Raw genomic sequence first — 17,931 nt, 5'->3', positions numbered from 1 at the left:
AGGTGGTCTGAAAACGGGGAGGTGATCTGGCCCATTCAGCACTTTTAGCAGCTCTGGAGGCAATTACGACACTTTAAAACTCTTAGTGTTTGATTGCTGCAATTTGTGCAAGAAAATTTCACTGCTCTGAGTCATAACCACAGAAAAAAAGAGGCCCCTGAAACTGACAATGATCCCATTTTTAAGCTTCTCAGTAACCCAGTACACACTGTATGTGCATTCATGTAACCAGAAACACCAAATAGTTGCTTTTACATTTTTTAATTAGCTTAAAACTGACTAAGACAAATGAGAAAAGAGTTGTAGCCCTCAGCACAATTCACTAAATCTATTGTACATTCTCCCCGAAGCATCATGGGAAGAGATGATCTGTGAGTTTTTAACTTCTAAAACTTTAAAATTATTAAAATTTGCTTAACAACATTAAAATGGCCCCGTGTTAATGCTAGAGCTACAATTAATCAAGTGATCAGTCAGTCGATTGACAGAAAACTAATTTATTTAATATTCATTCGATTGGAAAAAGCCATTTTAAATTTATTCATGCATTCATTTTCCCCCAACTCCTTATCCATTTCAGGGTCATTTTAAATCATAAATTACATAAATTACTGATTTGAGCTTTGTGATATGGAGCATTATCCTACTGGAAACAGTCATCAGAAGATGGGTATACTGTGGTCATAAAGCAACAATACTCAGGTATGGTCTTGCATTTAAACAATCATTGTTACCAATGAGCCCGAAGTGTGCCAAGGAAATATCCCCCACACCATCACCGGTCCGCACCATTTATACAAGGCTTCAATGGTTCAATGTGTTGTGCGTTCAGAGACGGTCTTCTGCATACCTTGGTTGTTTTGGACTGAGTTACTGTTGCCTTCCTATCAGCTCGGAGCAGTCTGGCCATTCTTCTCTGACCTCTGGCATCAACAAGGCATTTTCACCCAAAGAACTGCTGCTCACTGGATATTTTCTCTTTTTCAAACCATTTTCTGTAAACCCTAGAAATGCTTGTGTGGGAAAATCCCAGTAGATCGGCAGTTTCTAAAATACTCAGACGAGACTATCTGGCACCACCAACCATGCCATGTTCAAAGTCACTGAAATCCTATTTCCCTTCCACCCTGATGCTCAGTTTGAACTTCAACAGGTGCTCTTAATCATGTCTGCATGCCTAAATGCACTGAGTTGCTAACATGTGCCTGGCTAATTAGATGTTTGCATTAATGAGCAGCTAAACCCATTTTTTACTGCTGTATAGCAACTTTGAAACCTTAAAAACAGTAGGCTCAGAGGGAGCAACTGTTTGTATCTCTTAAATACTTGATATGAAATACCACATTGCTCTGTTACTAACAGTTTTTAATAGTCTATTCATTTAGGAGAAACAAACATTACATTACTGAGCTGGAAGCCTTGTGCTGGGATTACTATGATTTGTGTGTCAATGCATTTAAAAATCAAAAAGAAAATGCAAAGCAGTAAATCGCAGCCCCAGAAGCTGTTGTTTGTTGGGCAAAAGAAAAAAAAAAAAGGAAAAGGGTGAATTATTATTTGTCACTTGCTGGGACGCTCTCAGAAGAAAAAGCGCAGCTCTGTTTGGGGAGGTGAGGGCTTGACAATTTCACAAGCAGATTTTAATACTGCTGCCAAGAGGTGATTGCCTCCCTTTTCACACAGTACTGTACAACTGTAATCTGAAGTGACTAGTTCACATCCAATTTAGGGCTGAACATGTAACAGAACACCACTGACAGGATGCATTACAGCTGAGGCAGCATAGACTATTATGGTCACACTCATTCTTCTTGCTTAGGACAATGATGGGCGATCCATCTTTGTCAGCCACGCGACAGTAAGTGCATTACTTAAGATCACACTGTGAGTGTTGTCTGAAATTATGCAGCAGGCTACACGCTTTGTATTTTATGTTTTGCAGATTATTTGATTGAAATTCAACAGTACAGCAAATGTAAAAAGAAAAACAAAGCAAAAAAACCCAAGTTGTTCAACAGCCTAAACATCACAGAAAAGCTTGTTCGAGTCATACACTGTTAGGGGATCCGTGCGAGCAAGTTATCTGGTCTGCTGAGAGATTCACAATTCAGCACCTGCTGCAGTTAAAATGTCAAACGCTGGACTGGGAAAAGGAGAAGGGAGGATAGTGAGGAGGAGGACTGGTAAAAATTTACAGCAGTATACCTGTGAAAGACTCTCATGCCTGACCACAGCGTACCACATTTCATGCAGTTTCAGGCTCTCGCCTTCACGCCAAAACAATCAGCCTCTACACAATCACAGAGACAGTCACATCAGTTGCTTTTTTCCTCAGCAATGATTCAGACAAAAACACAACTCTTTCTGGATTGCTCATGGTCATCTGTAGACCTGATTAATCCTTCAGATGCTCCGTCACACTTGAGTCAAATCTGACTGAGAGAAATCAGCGGTTGTCTGGTGATTGCATTCAACTTTTTTGTTGTCAAAGACTGGCTGAAAGCAGTTGAGGCGACCAACTGGTTGCCCAGAGGTGGAGTGTGCGTAAAACACACACAAGAAGCATGGATCTCACATGAAGCATAAAAAAGCAACAAATCTTCAGATCCGTGAAGGAGAAACCTGATTTAAAAAATGACTTTTTTACTTTGCAAAAACACATTTTTATTATTACATCTCTATTTTCATTTCTTCTACTGCTCCTAATGCTCTCTTTTATATTCTACAGTTATTCTTACCTCCTGAGTCATATTACTTTTTGCTGTTACAGCTTTATAATTTCTCATCCAAGACCAATGAGGTTTTATCTTATCTTCGAATGCCTGAATAAGGGCAATGTAGTTCTTTAAAGGACAAATAAAATGCTTATAAAAAGCATACAGCAAAAATGGAAGAAACTGAGCTGGAGACACCGGTGTACAGATATATTCCTAATGCACAGTGACATACTGTGAAGCTTTCTGTTAGGAGGACGTTTTATCTCTTTAGGGTGCTATTTTCTGAGGCCACACAGGCATTTGATCTAATAAGGCTTATTAGATGAGGCTGGCTTGCCACATGACCAGTGATGCAGGTGTGTGTTTGGGTGTGTGTTCACCCAATGAAGCGTATTCGGGAGCTGCAAAAAAGAGCAGAAAATGCATTTAAAGCTTATGTGCCTGCGGACTAACCATCATGTCTACCTGAATTACTGCCCAGCTGGCAGAATAACCAATTCGTGTGAGCCTGACACGACTTTGTTAGAGTCAACTGCAGAAAGATTTTATTCAAAAAGCAAGGAGGCTTCTATAAAAGGAGGTATGACAAATGTCTGCCATTTTTAAGCGTATTGTTGGTGACATGAAAGTAAGAGCTGTCTGCCATTTTCCTACCAAGAATAATCAGGTCGTATAGAAAAGCAAAAAATGAATACACCCTGTGGCCATAAAATTATGTTGACACTTATATAGACATGACAATGACCCGTGTAAGGGATGCTGCTCACTCAGTACTTACCCAAATATGGAGACAGAATATTTGTGTATAGCCCCAGTGTTTACCCATGTTACTGTGCACAGCATATCTGTAAATATAGGTTGAAAAATAACACCAAAAGACAGATTTGAACTAATAATATGCTAATTAGCCATGTGCTCTTGTTCCTCATGATAATTATCCGTGTAGTGCTGTGGTGATTAATGCATGCTAGTCAGGTATGCCGCTGAAAGACCGTCCAGCTAAAGAATGAACTGAATAATCGAGTTTGTTTTTCTTTCAAGATCCAATCATGATTAAGTGATAATGTTTCTGAAAAAATATTTTTCTTGTTTTTCCTTTTTTGTTTCATCCCATTCATCATATTCAATTCCCTGTCTAAAAAAAGCAGATAAGATTCAAACCTTGGATTTGGAGACACTTTCCAACTAATACTTGTGGTCATATCCGTAAATGTAAGTAAAAGACAGACTTCGCATATCCCGTGTAAATGTGGTGCACAAAACACAGACCTGTGGGCTAATTTTTAAATCACGTCCACTGCTAATACTAATCCTATGAGAGTAAGGCTTCAGGCTTAAGGTTTTCATTGGACTTGTCTGCAACCATGAACTATGGCACTCAGAGCAGGTCACCTCATAGAAAACAACCGCTCTCCAAACAGCAAAAAAACAACAAAAGCATTTTAATGCAGGAGTTGGTCTAAAGGCATCTTGACACTACCCAGTGGTCTTTTGTGAACTCAATAGATTATGGTTGAATAGGTCGGATGGAGCATACATTACAGTGTATGCTGTAAAGAAAATGCATCATGAAAAACAACCATCATAAGTGGGAATAACCAATAAAGATATCTTACAAGATAATGGTGGGTTCCTGCGCAGCTAGATTTTTACAGACGGTGGGTGATAATGACCAGAGAGATGCTCACACCAGAGACAAAAAGACCTGGCTTAACTGAAGCTGACCTGTAATGGCCCCAAACATTATCTGACATTACTGCTAGCAAAGAAAATGCAACCAATTATTAAATCCAAGGATTCCCTTATTCTTCCACCAGCCCAGGGATTGTTTAATAAGTGTGCTAATGAATGTGTTACCACTACACAGCTTTAATATGTGAGATTAGACATTTTTGTGGCCATAAGGTTTAATGTTTACTTTGCCACAAAAAGTGATTAAAGAACTCAATTCTTTAATCTTAGTATAAAACATTAAATTCCTGTCTGTCTGTGTGTTGGTTTGGCGCTTTGTCCTCAAACCCTGAGCTGAGTTCCCCTGGAGGTTCTTAATTATATGGGATATCACTGCTTTTATCATAGATGGGACAAAAGGATTTGTGCCTTTTTGACATTCCAGATGGATCCATTGGAAAACCCAATGTCCACTCCCTTGCTAACAGCTTTGCTAGCATCACCCAAATGTGATTACATCACTAGCACAGAAATGGAAAAATGGATTTTAAGGAAGACTGCACTTTGCCTCCAGCTGATAGTTTGCTTTTTGTCAACAATTGCCTTTCTTTCTCTGATGAGGTCACGAGTCACTGATCCCTTCTTCCTTTAGGAGGGAACACTGACGACTTTCCTGTTCCTCTAAATTGGCAGCCTTTGACCCAGTGAACAGCCAGCCGGAACGCCATGTTATTTGTGTTTCAGGGTTTCCAGTGGCTTCATTTAATAAGATAATTTCATAGCAATTAGAAGCTTTCAGAACTGAAATGTAATGTCATTATATGCTGGTGTTGGCAAAGCGCAACACGCTCTGAGCTGATTTTAGGGCCGCGTACAGTGGAAATCACAACTTTATGTGGTGCGAGACAATGAATTCTCTTGCTCTCTCTTCTCTTTAAACTGCTCGTTGTTATGAGCATGAAATTACAGTTAAGTGGTGATGCTGCAAACACTGCGATTCAATCTTCCACGTGAACCGACCGCAGCAATCCTATCTGCTGTTTCTTCTCTTGACATCCAAAACACAAAGCAATTACAGACACAGTCACGTACTGCGCGCCCTGTAAACACAAGACCGGCACTGCTGCAGAGTTATTTGACATTGAAGCCAGTGGCTGCTCTCAATCGCATCAGGACACAGATTGCATCAACAAAGTTCAGTAATTGAAACTTTCAATCACATTCCTTCATTTGAGTTAGAATATTTCACGGTCAGACAGCAATTCTCAGCTTTTAAGTCTGTCACACTTCAAAGCTTCTGTGTGCTGGAAGTATTTTGTCAAAGCCACAATGCATCGAGGCAGCAACAAAGAGGAGAACCACATCTGTAAGGTGAAATTCTAGTTACTTATTTATCACAGATCTTCTATGTAATAATCTGACTGACAAGGACAGGTTACACAATACTGTCTGCAAATTAAGCTTTTGTTGTTGTCAAGACACCAAAATAAATATGTGGTAGCTTTAAGACATTAACAAGATGAAAGAGCTCATTTGAAGTCAATACAATTAGTTTATCATCAAGAATACCCTAAAAACAGTCAGAAAATGTGTTTTGAGTCATTAATATTTACATGAAGAAATGTGCACAATGGTTGATTAAATCCATTCTTGAGATTAAAAAAAAAGAAAAAAAAGATGCAGACGATGAACAGAAAGGTGCTGAATATAGACATGTTTACTTCCATGTAGATATTATAATATAACCTATTATTATGTCAAGCCCTGGTTTCAAGTGTGCCAATCTGTCTCAAAAAAACCTCCCATCCAAATATTTTTGGATGACATGGAGTGAAAATCTGTTAGCTAACACTAGCAAGCTTGGTTAGTGAGCTGCAAGGATTAAACTGTCTCAGTGTATCAGACAGGGAACAACTAGAACTATCAATGACAAAAAAAAAACCCAACTCTTCCTAAATGCAAAATGTTATGTTCATAATAAAATAAGTTACTGAACTTGTAACTTTTTTTGTCCATTCCTCATACCAAGGCTGCTAGCTTGTGGTTGGCTCTGAGCACAGGATAGCTTTAGCTACTTTTTCCTTTGTTAGCTTTTTAAAAATATCTATGTCCAGCTCAGTGGGGCTGATTTCTATCCTATTTGGTCTGTAGTTAAAAGCATTTTCACTTTGTCTTTGATCATATTGAGGAACCTTCTACGCTAGCAATGTTTTAGCATGTGGCTCTGAGTGGAAGCAACTATTTACCTGCACCACTGTGTGCATGCTGCCCATTTGCAAAATGCAATTTGCAAAATGGACCAGCTGTCAGTCTGACATGACACTGACAGCTGGTCATCCGTGCAGAGCAGAAACACTGGAGAACAACTTGTTCTAATTCATGGCAGGTCTATTTAAAAGGATGAGTTATTTAAAAAAGGCTTTATTCAATCATAATCAACTTTTCGGTAATTATTATTATTATTATTATTATTATTATTATTATTATTATTATTAGACTTTCATTATATAAAATTGTTTTCAATTATGCTTTCTAGAAGACTTTAACTGGTTAAAATCATTTGTGTCTTTGTAAACTGTACTAACTTTGACTCTATTGACTGTATTGAGTTTGAACCATCTTAGTGCGCACATTTTATGACCCTGCTCTTTAATAATTAGAATAATAGCAATTACATTAATTAAGCCACACCAGGTTCTAGGATGTTTTCTATCGGGTTAACCAATGAAATGAAATGAAAGCAGCTACAGCCAACAGCAGACACAGAATGGCACTCTGTCGCAAAGTTTCCAGGACGATCGGCTGTATTCATCAAGAATGTAAAATGAGATTTTTGCAGTTGCAGTCCAACCACAGGTTTGGGGATTGATAAAGTTGAAACTAGAGTCAAAACTCAGATCAACTGTGCCAAAGATATCCTCCCGAAAAATCTGGCTCTCTCACAGACAAATGGAAGACTAAATTCCAGTTTTATTTGAGTGTTTACATACATGAGAGCTGGAGAGGTTTTTCTATTTTTATTAAACAAAAATCTTCCTTAAAGCCCAGAAAATCCCCATGAATGTCTTACCAGTTTTTTTTCTATTGAAAAAAGTCAGGTGTTTCTAACTGACAAAAGCGGCTCGTTGGTAAAGAGCTGTTCGCATTGAGAATCTCGTAGACTGTGATTATAACACAGAAGAGAAGCTGTTGAACTTAATGGTGTTTCATTTGAAACTATTTTGGGATGAGTAAGTGCAGACTGCCAGGGGCACTCACACCAATGTGAAGTGGACGGCTGGAGATTTTGAAGCATGGCTGCACAGCTATGACATTCACACTAATAAAAACAGATTAAAATATAATTCTCAACATACATTTGGAGGCACACGAGAGTGGAGCATCTGCTATTAAGTTCATCTGTGACCAGAGTGACTCATTCCTCAAGATGAACTGCAGATGAATCATCCATTTTTGATTCTTGTGCCTGAGGCATTAACAACATCTTCTTGTCAGCTTTGTGTCAAACTTCTGACTTCATGTTTGTTGAAATCAATTCTGACAAATGTTACAGCTGAACTTATACGATCCCCATTTGACCAGTTTGAATCGTTGGTATTGATTAACCACCCTGAGCACTGCTTGTGTTCATCTGAAGCCCAAAGTAAGAAACCGAAGTCCCGTGATTGGAGATTTTACCATTAGTGTCCTTCCTTTTCTTATAGTAGCAGGAGCTGGAGCCAGATCGGACTCTCAAAGACTCTAATTTCATGATTGGGGATTACTTTAAAATTTTAACTGGAGTACACAAAAATAAATGAGCTATAACTAAATGACACCTGTGTTCTCTTGAAATTAATGGTCACCTTTGGAGTTTTTGACCATGGGCCATGAGTTAGACTAATGTTTTGATTAGAAGGTACCTAAACAGTTTCTATCCCCTGCACTAATATGCGGACTAATGACCAGTACAAGCTGAGACAAACATTTCTGCCAAGTGCACCTGCAAATACAAATGAATACCAGCCCCTTACTTCTAGAGTAAAGCCTGCACAGACATAACAGGTAATTTTTAATCTTTTACCTTTCATGATTTATTGCAAGAGGAGAGAAATAAGAACTGCATTAAAGTAATCAGTGAAATTATAATTAAAGCTTATTTAGGAAGTTTTTTTTAACCTCTGGTAATGTTTAATGAGCAGATCCATGTAATGAATATTGCGCTCTGATTGTTTGCCTGATGAAGACCCAGCAGAGTCAAAATGTTGCTTCTTGTCAGTCAGATGAAATTTATAAGAAACCTGTAATTTTCTACTTTTTATTGAGTTCATTGCACCCTAGCTGGCCTTAATATGTATACGCCATCTCGTTTTGCTGATTTTAATCTTGTGTTCCTCCGTGAACAAAAACACAATTCCATTTTTCTTACAAAGAAAATCAAATCAGGTCAGTTTGGAAGTGGTTTATGAAAGCATATGGATCTCCAGGCATCGGCAGGGGTTTGTCAGTCGTCACATGCAGCCTCTTCAAATCTTCATGACAGAAAGCTCAGGAAGGAACAGATCTCAAATGCTGCCTTTTCTCTAAGGCTACGTTCACACTGCAGGCGAAAGCGCATCAAATCCGATTTTTTTGACCCTATGCGACCCATATCCGATCATGGTATGACAGTGTGAAGGGCACAAATCCGATATTTTCAAATCCGATCTGGGTCACTTTCGTATGTGGTACTGAATCCGATACATATCCGATGTTTCAGAAAGCGACTGCTGTGTGAATGGTCAAGTCGCATTAAATCCGTCTTTTACGTCACTGACACAAGACAGACGCCAATTATCAGCGCCGGAGAAGCGCCTGAGAAGACATCGCGAACGCTTCCTGGCCATCCGGTGAAACTGCTGGGAAGACAACGTTGGAGAAACGTTAACATTTTATTTGTACTGCATAACCTGCAGATTCTGACAGAAATCTGCAACTATCCTTTGAAGCACCGCTCCTCTAAAACAGCAATAAGGATCATTATTAGGTTATCTACATTATTATGTAAATAACAAAATAACTTAAAGCAAAAATTGGGAAACATGAAGTCCGAACTCTTTATATTAAGGGCCATCAGTCAAACAATATTGTTTGCTCTGGGTCTAAACAGAGCGCGTTGTGTGTGACGTCTTCTTTTGCGCATGCGGGCCGCTTTGAGCGTTCACACTAGAGCGCGTTTGCTGTCTCATTTTATTTGTAGTGTGAACGAGCAGACAAAAAAAATCGGATTTGATCAAAAAATCGGAATTGAGCATTAAGACCTGCAGTGTGAACGTAGCCTAAGTCCCAAACAGTACTTATTTGCAAGATCTTGCATGAACACAGCCTGTCTATTAAGATTTTCTTCCCTGGAGCCACCTTTTCTGGATAGCATTCCTAAGTTGCTGTAAAAACTATCTGAATATCGATTTTCTGAAAGTTACCGAGGCACGGCTCATCTACTATGACAACAAAAGGATGTAGAATTTGTTATGCTTTAATCCTGCTGCATCAAAACTTAGCTGCAACTCTATCGACTATCAACTCTATGCAACTCTGAGATTCAGTAACATCAGCATCACTGACTCACTGCAGTATGACCGTTATTTCTTATTTTCAAATCTTATTAAGACGGAAATAAAATTGCCTGTATTCACTTGCCTTTTTTTTTTTAAATCCCACTCTGGACTGATGATAAGTAGATGACCTACTGTGCTTCAAAATTTTAAAACTGTCTTTCTTCTATAGAGTGGGATGAAAGACTTTTTTGTGGGGAAGACTGAACAACAAAAAAATTACAGCAGAGCACACGAACAAAGGGAAGCAGTGAAGTGTACATGCGGGGGTCCCTGATTGGCAGATTAGGAACAGGTGTGGAAGAAACCTCAGGCGAGCCTGATGAGGGAGGGCCAGAAAATTATAAAGGAGAGGAAAACCATCAAAGTAAGAAAGTAAAACTGACAGAAGCACAAGAATCAATCATCACAGAGAAGCTTTATTCAGCTGCTCCCTCACTCAGAAGGGGTTGTCACAGTGGATGGCCCCACATGTTTTATTTAGAAGATTTTTAAGCCCTTCCTGATGCACCCTTCAAGGGATTTGTATTTCGACCCGGTCTCGAGCCAGGGATCTTTTGTTAGTTAGATAAATGTATAACTTGAATGTAAACTCAATAAAACTTCCAAACCATGACTCCCTCTTGTGCTCGTCTGATTGTAAGAGTTGTGGTTTAAGGTTTAGGAGTGTCACAGAAGATTTTCTGATTTCAAATTGTGCTGTGGCAGTCTAAAGTTTGAGAATGGCTGTTTCTACTCTATTCAAAAGCATCTTAACAAGTGTCCTGTGGGTGGTTAACAAGTTTTAAGTCATCCAACACTGCAGTATTTTTCAAACAGAAAGAACACATATGTGTATTGCAAATTGTTTTAATTATAGTTTGATTGAAAAACAACAATAAAAAACTGTATCTGTAGTCTGTGTCTGAGTAACCTCAAAGTTTTCTTGTACTTTACAAAGAAAACAGTTACAGGTGTGAAAAACTTCAACTGAACTAATCAAATGAAAGCAATTGTTTTGTTTTTTAAAGTAAGTAAAATTATCAAAAGTCAAGTTGTAATGTTGTAGGAAGATTGTAACCAAGGTTTTATATCTATTTCATAGGTTACCGTGGAAAACCTTTCACTGTACGACTTTCCATCACATCTAGTTTGATTTCGTGTGTGTGTGTCAACAACTTGGAAAAGACTGATAGCTTTAAAACAGCACTGCAATGAATTTCTAATTCAAGGAGTTTACATTCTGAATTCTACTTCAAAGAAATTAGGAGTCACTGGTTTTAACAAAAGGTCAACAAAACATCCAATGCAGTTCTGAAAAATGTAACAATTACTGGATTATTGATTGTTATTATTTAAGAAAGTTGTTGGTTGCATTTCTGTTGTCACACAAGATCCCTGGTTCGATCTGGGGGTAAAACACAAATCTCCTTTGGGTTTAATTCAGGAAGGGCATCGGGGTAAAAACCACCAAATTAAACATGCAGAGCTACCTGCTGTGGGGACTTCTTCTGAATGAAGGAGCAGTCAACAGTAGCTGTTGTCTTCATACAGACAGCTCAACCTTCTGACACCTAAGGTCGAGTTCCTGCACACTCACCAGATGCTGGTTTGACAAGCTCGAGCACAACAATTCAGAAAGGCATCTTGGGATTTCACTATGTCAAGGCTGATGAGCATTAACTATAATTTTTATTCTGACTTTAAATTGTACTGGCAGCCAACACAGGCCAACACTTCTGTAATGTGCTCCATTATCTTTCTACTTGTTAGAAAAAAATAGCTGCAGCATTTTTAACCATTGAAGACATTATATAAAACTGATTATGTGTTACTTTTTTTTTTTTTAAGTCGGATTAGCATTTTAAAAAGCTGAAATATGTCTGATCTTTAAGATGTTTCACAGCTAAAACAAATACAGTTGTGACTGTACATATTTAAAGCAGGTCTATAAAGCAGTCACTCACAAATGGCAGTAGAGCTGCCAAGTAAGACGTCTTCTTGCCATCAGGAGGAGCTTGGCCTTCAAAGATGGCTGTGGCCCATGCTGCTCCCAGCGATCAAACCACCAAGCCACCTGGGTGCAGTGCACCACCCACTCTGCCACCTGAGCCAAGTCTGCAGCATCAGGCAATAAAGACTCACAGGAAGAAAGAACATTGCTCACACTATCATAAACAGAAGGGTGGTGACACACTTGTGAAAACTCACACATTCGTTTCACAATCTACTTCCGCACACATTTGAACAGAAACACACGGTGGTGCCATGAAGGAGCAGCTGGCCGGGAAGCAGAGACCCAGGTCACGCAGGCCTAGGTGGCAGTGCTATAAAGTGACAGTGTGATTAAAGTCCTGTGTCGTCGTCAGGCCCGTTATCTACTGCCGCTAACAGGCCAGTGCCGATACGCTCCGACAGCCGGCGACTGCAGCTCAGGAGGTGTTGCTGATAACACCCAGCCTCAGCTCGTGCAACTTCCAGCCGCAGTGCGCAATTATGAATCATATGTTTAAGTGGCTGTCAAATACATTCACGTGCAGGACTGTTCATTATCATGGCTCCAGATAGTAGCTGGATTGGCCATTTCCTGTTTATCGCTTTTAGATTATCATCATTACCTCTTAGTTCTCAGAAGAGGATGGATGAGGAGAGAGACACGGAGGACACTAATGGTTTTGACTTGATTTGAACCCAAGACGTCATCATGCCATTAGACTTGAGACAAACAGATACTTTTCTGTGAGAAGATTTTTAAATGTATTAATATGTACTCACTTGTCTTTTGTGTCAATAATTGGATTAAAATGAAGCTCTCTCAGAATGTTCCACATCTCAGCACATCCTAAAAGAACAAATTAGTTTATTTTTTCCCCAAACATTTATATTTGTTCGCTCTCTGATGCATTGCTGCTTCACCACAATCCATTTGTACTCTCTTTCAAGCTGTGAGCAGCTCTTTGAATTTTCTTTGAGGAACACGTTCTGCGACAATAGACAATCGACTCTATCCTCAATCCAGTCCACATGTCAACGTGTACGGCATGGACACTAGAAAAGCTGAATCTTCCAGTGTGACACCTCACTACAGAAAAATTCATTTTTATTTTTCTTTCTAAAGTTTAACTGAATATTTACTCAGTAACATAAGGGGTTAAGAAAACGGATGATAATGATTTGCCACCTGGTGAGTTATTGTTAGACTAACAACTGATTTTGACTTCTGCAGTGAATCTTGGCCGCCGTGAGTGGTCGCCATCATTACCATCATTAATGCTTCTGCATGGTTTTTTTATGTGTTAATTACCTTGTGCTCATGTCACAGTGTTTTATACCAGCCACTATGTCTTTTTACTTTCCATCACAATCATTCTAATAGTTTCAGCAATCTCCCCCTTAGGACTTTGCTGACATCTGTGAGTCCTTATGTTGAGGCTATGGCTTTTATATCCTCTGACTGATGCATTCAAAAACTGTGGCAAAAAATAACACTAAATTCATAGGAGGAATCCACAGTACACAATCGCAATCACAATAGGTGTGGGCTGCATTGAGAAAATGTGTCACATTTCCATGGATGTGCTAGTCAGGCCCAAAAATGCAGCCAACAGAGTGCCTGCAGTCACCTGATCCACAACAATGCATCCAGGTTGCTGCTGTCTGAGGGCTGAATTATTTTACTGAAAAAATAGCCCTAATCTAGGAGTGATTCGTCTTTTCTGAAGCGTAAAACATTTGGTGTCCTGGACGTTGTGAGCCTGAAGGCTGTAGTGTATACCATGAGATTTTAAAAGCTTAGCTTAAAGGTGTGCTACACATGAATAGTGCTAATAAAAGCTGTACTGTTGTAGAATGACAAGTAGATGGTTTAAGGACTTGAGTCTGTTTAACAAACAAGGGAAACGACTTTGCAGCATGCTGAAGAAGAAGAAGAGCCTCAGTTAGCATATATCTGCGAGGCTCAGATACAGAAACAACATTAAAGAGGGTCTATACGTCCTAACTTAACAACTATAACAAAGAAACAGTATACACTTAGTAAATAAGGGGGCCCAACAACTTTAGAAGATTTTGAATTTCTCATCTACACTTCGCATATAAACAGAGTCTGCTCAGCTTTAGCACATCGTTGATTTACTAATATCTTCTTATGTTTATCAAAAGAAAGACCTAAACAAAGACAAAAGCAGGAGCACAACCAGCAAAAAGTGAGTGTTAATAAAGCCAATAAGGAAAGACTACAGTCTGACTGCAGTCCAGATAAATACAGAGTCCAATGTACAAACACATCAGAAAATGCATGGAACAACAAACAGACAAACTGATAGAGGGAGAGACAGGATTAGGAAGGCAGAGAGATGATGGATGAAACTAATGAGGGCGGGACACAAAAGACAAACAGGGAAGATAAGCATCAAAGACGTGGGAAAAAACTGAAGACTAAGAACGTGGCGCATTATGCCAGGCGCTGTCTCACACTGTGATCCTGGTCGTGACGTAGTCTGCACCTCCTTTTGACCTGCTCCTGACTTAAATCAGCTTAATTGAGGTGGTCTTCACTGTAGCTCCATTTAGATTATCATAACCGCTTTTCTAATTACCCCACAGTTTAATTTCCTCTGTCCAGAGATGACTGAGCTTCCTGACAGGCTGAGAGACAGTTACACGGTTGGCTGGCTAATCAGTCAGCGCTGACGCCTCTCTCCCCTTGATCAAGTAAGCAAGTCGAAGCTGGGACGGCACGTCTCCTAGGCTGCTTGCGGCAATCTGGATAATTAGAGTTGTGTTCGATCAGTGTTCCATCTTTGCCAAGCTGATGATTATCCCCGCATGCAGAAAGCAGTGACAGTAAACCAGCAAACACAGACACGCACAAATTACAAGGTAACGGCAGACAAGCTGCTGTGGTATTTTAAGAGTTATAATATTGCTGTAGACATTAATAAATGTAGTTTGCATGGATAAGGGAAGGAAAGGACCATGTTTTTATAGAGATTTCATGTCTGAGTGAAATAAAGAATTTCAGAGCAGTGCCTTAGTGTATTATTTCAACATAACGGCAATTATCCCCTTCGCTACCTCTGATTACATTAAAATACTGAAATAAGTGCAGCAAAGTTTGAGGCATGCACAAAAAAAATGCTCGAAAAACATACAGACGAACCTCTCAGTGCTCATCACATTTTCATTTGACGGGGTTCTTGTTACACGTTGAGTTTGGTCTGTGATACCAATCAGCAACGACTGAAGTGCTGCATCTCACCCAGGAGCATTATGTTGCGTAATGAGATTCTTCTCCCCGAACATCCCTCCTTAATCCCACGCTTCTATCTGTGCTTTGTGGGCCTTCACAACAGCTGAGCCAAGATGAACATGGACGCTCTACATGAAATTCAGTGTTAACCCTGCCATCATGAATAACGGCGAGACAATGGAGCCGAAATGGAATGGATGCTACGCCCATTACCAAACACGTTAATCCTCTTAAGAAGTTAAGGCAGGTCTTGATGACATGTGGGCAAGGCAGAGGTATAAAGCGCTGCAGAAATGAGCAGAGACTAATCTGAGAAATTAGGTTCATCCTAAACAAAAGCAGGCCTCGAGCTTTGATCCCATTTTCATTAACCTGCAATTCTCTCTGGGGAATTGACAGGGGAAAAAAAATAACCAGGTGAGCCTCTCTTTAAGTTGCGGTTTGCAGTTTTAACACAGGTTGTAGTAAAATATCCCTAAAAACTTTCACTGATCTGCAACTTAAATCAATTCACTGCTTTTCAGAATGTGCCAAGACGCTGTCAGAGAAGTTGTGAGACCAGCTGTGTCTGGGGGTGCTTAGAAAGACTGCCAGAATCATGCTACCTCATTAACCAGATTTCTCCCAGACCAGCATTTGGCTGATGCCTATAACCCAGGCACAGCACACTTCTAAGGCGCTGTGTAAGAGCTCATTTTTCAAAAAATGGCCCCCAGTGCCATGCAGAGCCTCTTTAGAGGCAAAGTTAAGTAACTCACTTTGATGAAGCCTCGTGAGAGGGAAGATTTGAGACGAGAAAAGCACAGAGCAATGAACAGACCATCAGTACTGATAAGATCAATATTATAGCAACAAACAGAGGGGTAGATGTCAAAGTGCTGAGCAGCAAATCTGTCAGAGTGAAAAAGTGGAGGTCTGCTGTGGAATTCAGTGATGTGCCAAAAACAAAAACAGGGCAACTGCAGTTTGACTCACCTGTCTCTTCCAGTCTCCTTCTTAAAGACCATGTCGCAGTGGTTCATCCTGTCCTCTGTGGTGACAAAGATGCGGGCATGAGGGTAGTTTTCCGACGCCTGCCGCAGCATGTTGTACACAATGCCTTTCCCGTCTTTCCTCATGTTCCGGAGCGGCCCCCACACAACGTAGACCGTGTCGTTGGCCTGGCCGAAGAAGTACTGGGGCTTCTGCAGCAGCAGGGGAACGCTGGTATGAGAGACGACCCTCAGAGTCGTGCGTCGGCCCACATCGTTCTCAAACCCCCGTGTGGGTGCGTTGTTCATCCGCCAGATGCAGGGAGAACGATCTATCTGCGGCCCGGCGCCCTGGCCCAACATCTGACCAGAGCTGGACACGATGCTGCACAGTTCGCAGTTCAGCTTCAAGGGCTGGAGGAGAGGAAGCAAGTCCATTAGAACTTTAAGGGCACTTGCAGAGCACCTGTCAAGGCTACTTATTTTTTGCTTCCAAATTTAGACATCCAGCCTCTCCTATCACACATTTTCATAGCAAGGACCAAAGACCAAAATGAATCAACAATGATTATGGCTAATGAAGGTAACAGACAAATAAGAAGCATCTGTGATCTATATCTCACATATTTTCAAAGGGCATGCAGCTGAATTAGTGCATTTCAACTACTGAAAACAGCACAGTCCATAAGATCATTGTGAAACAACACATACGCTGTCCATGGTCCTGAAATTAATCCAGTTCAGTTTATCTAATATTTCACTGTTTATTAGAGTGTAATAAAACTTTATTGAGGAAAAATGTGTTTTTAAAATTTATTAACATAAATAATTTGATCAGAACAAAAACAAACAGCACCATAAAACTACCAAACCAATTCAAAACATCAAAATAAAATATGGGCTGCTATTAAGACTTTGTATTCCTGACATCCATCCAAGGCCTGATTATTTTCAGGATAGGGTTCAAAGTCAATGCCGCCATCTTGTCATTTTCTTCATTCTTCGGTCATTTGGCTTTGAACCCCACTGTGCACGCTGTGAAATTTGTGCCGCAGACGCCACGTTTAAAAGAACCCAACACCAAAAATTGAATTTTGTTGCCACTGCTATTATCACTGGCGTGGCTCCTTTAGGTTTGAGGTTCCAGGTTCATTTACCTTGTGCAAATCTTAGGTTAAGAATCAATTTTAACGGTAACATAGGAAAGCCTGAACATTTTTAACTTCCAAAGAAGTTAAAGAAAGTTTGTTTAGGCCTGCATTGTTGTCTGATTTGTGTGAGTTAAATAATCTAAGAACGCTCAGCAACTTTCATCAGTTTCTATCAGTGCAAGTTCAGCAGGACTGTGGAACAGTTCATAAAATAAAGCCACAAGAAAGCAAGATAATTAGAACAGCCAGCAAGCAGAAAGGAAATTTATCACAGTGCGAAATACTGCAGCGCTTTATCACCGGCTTCTATTGCTGGAGAACAAGGTCTTTACATGCACCATCACCAGGAAGACACGAATACATGAAAACCGACAGGGAAATATATTAAATACACTGAAATTATCAAGGCAAAACAAAATAATGTCCTCCCACAGAATCTTAATGATGTTAGAAAACTCTATGATCGCTGTCTTACTGATAAATATTCTGCTGAAACGAACTCCTGAAAACACATTATACAGCAGTTTTTTTAAAGATTAAAAGCACATTAAAAACCTTAAACACATGAAATGAGGAGACTTTTATATTCAGTCTTTAAATTGTGCAAACTGGCCACTT

At 39.8% G+C, this 17,931-nt stretch overlaps 1 protein-coding gene across 1 annotated transcript in view; it reads right to left on the bottom strand.

The window, feature by feature from the left end:
- The window catches only part of st6galnac3 (ST6 (alpha-N-acetyl-neuraminyl-2,3-beta-galactosyl-1,3)-N-acetylgalactosaminide alpha-2,6-sialyltransferase 3), a 98,753-nt gene that overhangs the window by 40,231 nt on the left and 40,591 nt on the right, over positions 1-17,931 (bottom strand). The window contains exon 3 of the mRNA XM_040015346.1: positions 16,167-16,576. Coding sequence (XP_039871280.1) covers positions 16,167-16,576 — 410 coding nt within the window. The remainder of the gene's footprint in view (positions 1-16,166; positions 16,577-17,931) is intronic.

This window comes from Simochromis diagramma, unplaced genomic scaffold (genome assembly GCF_900408965.1).
Source record: "Simochromis diagramma unplaced genomic scaffold, fSimDia1.1 OVJJ01000205.1, whole genome shotgun sequence".
Lineage (NCBI taxonomy): Eukaryota > Metazoa > Chordata > Actinopteri > Cichliformes > Cichlidae > Simochromis > Simochromis diagramma.
The sequence above is the reverse complement of the archived record's forward strand: the minus strand, read 5'-3'. Positions and strand labels throughout refer to the sequence as shown.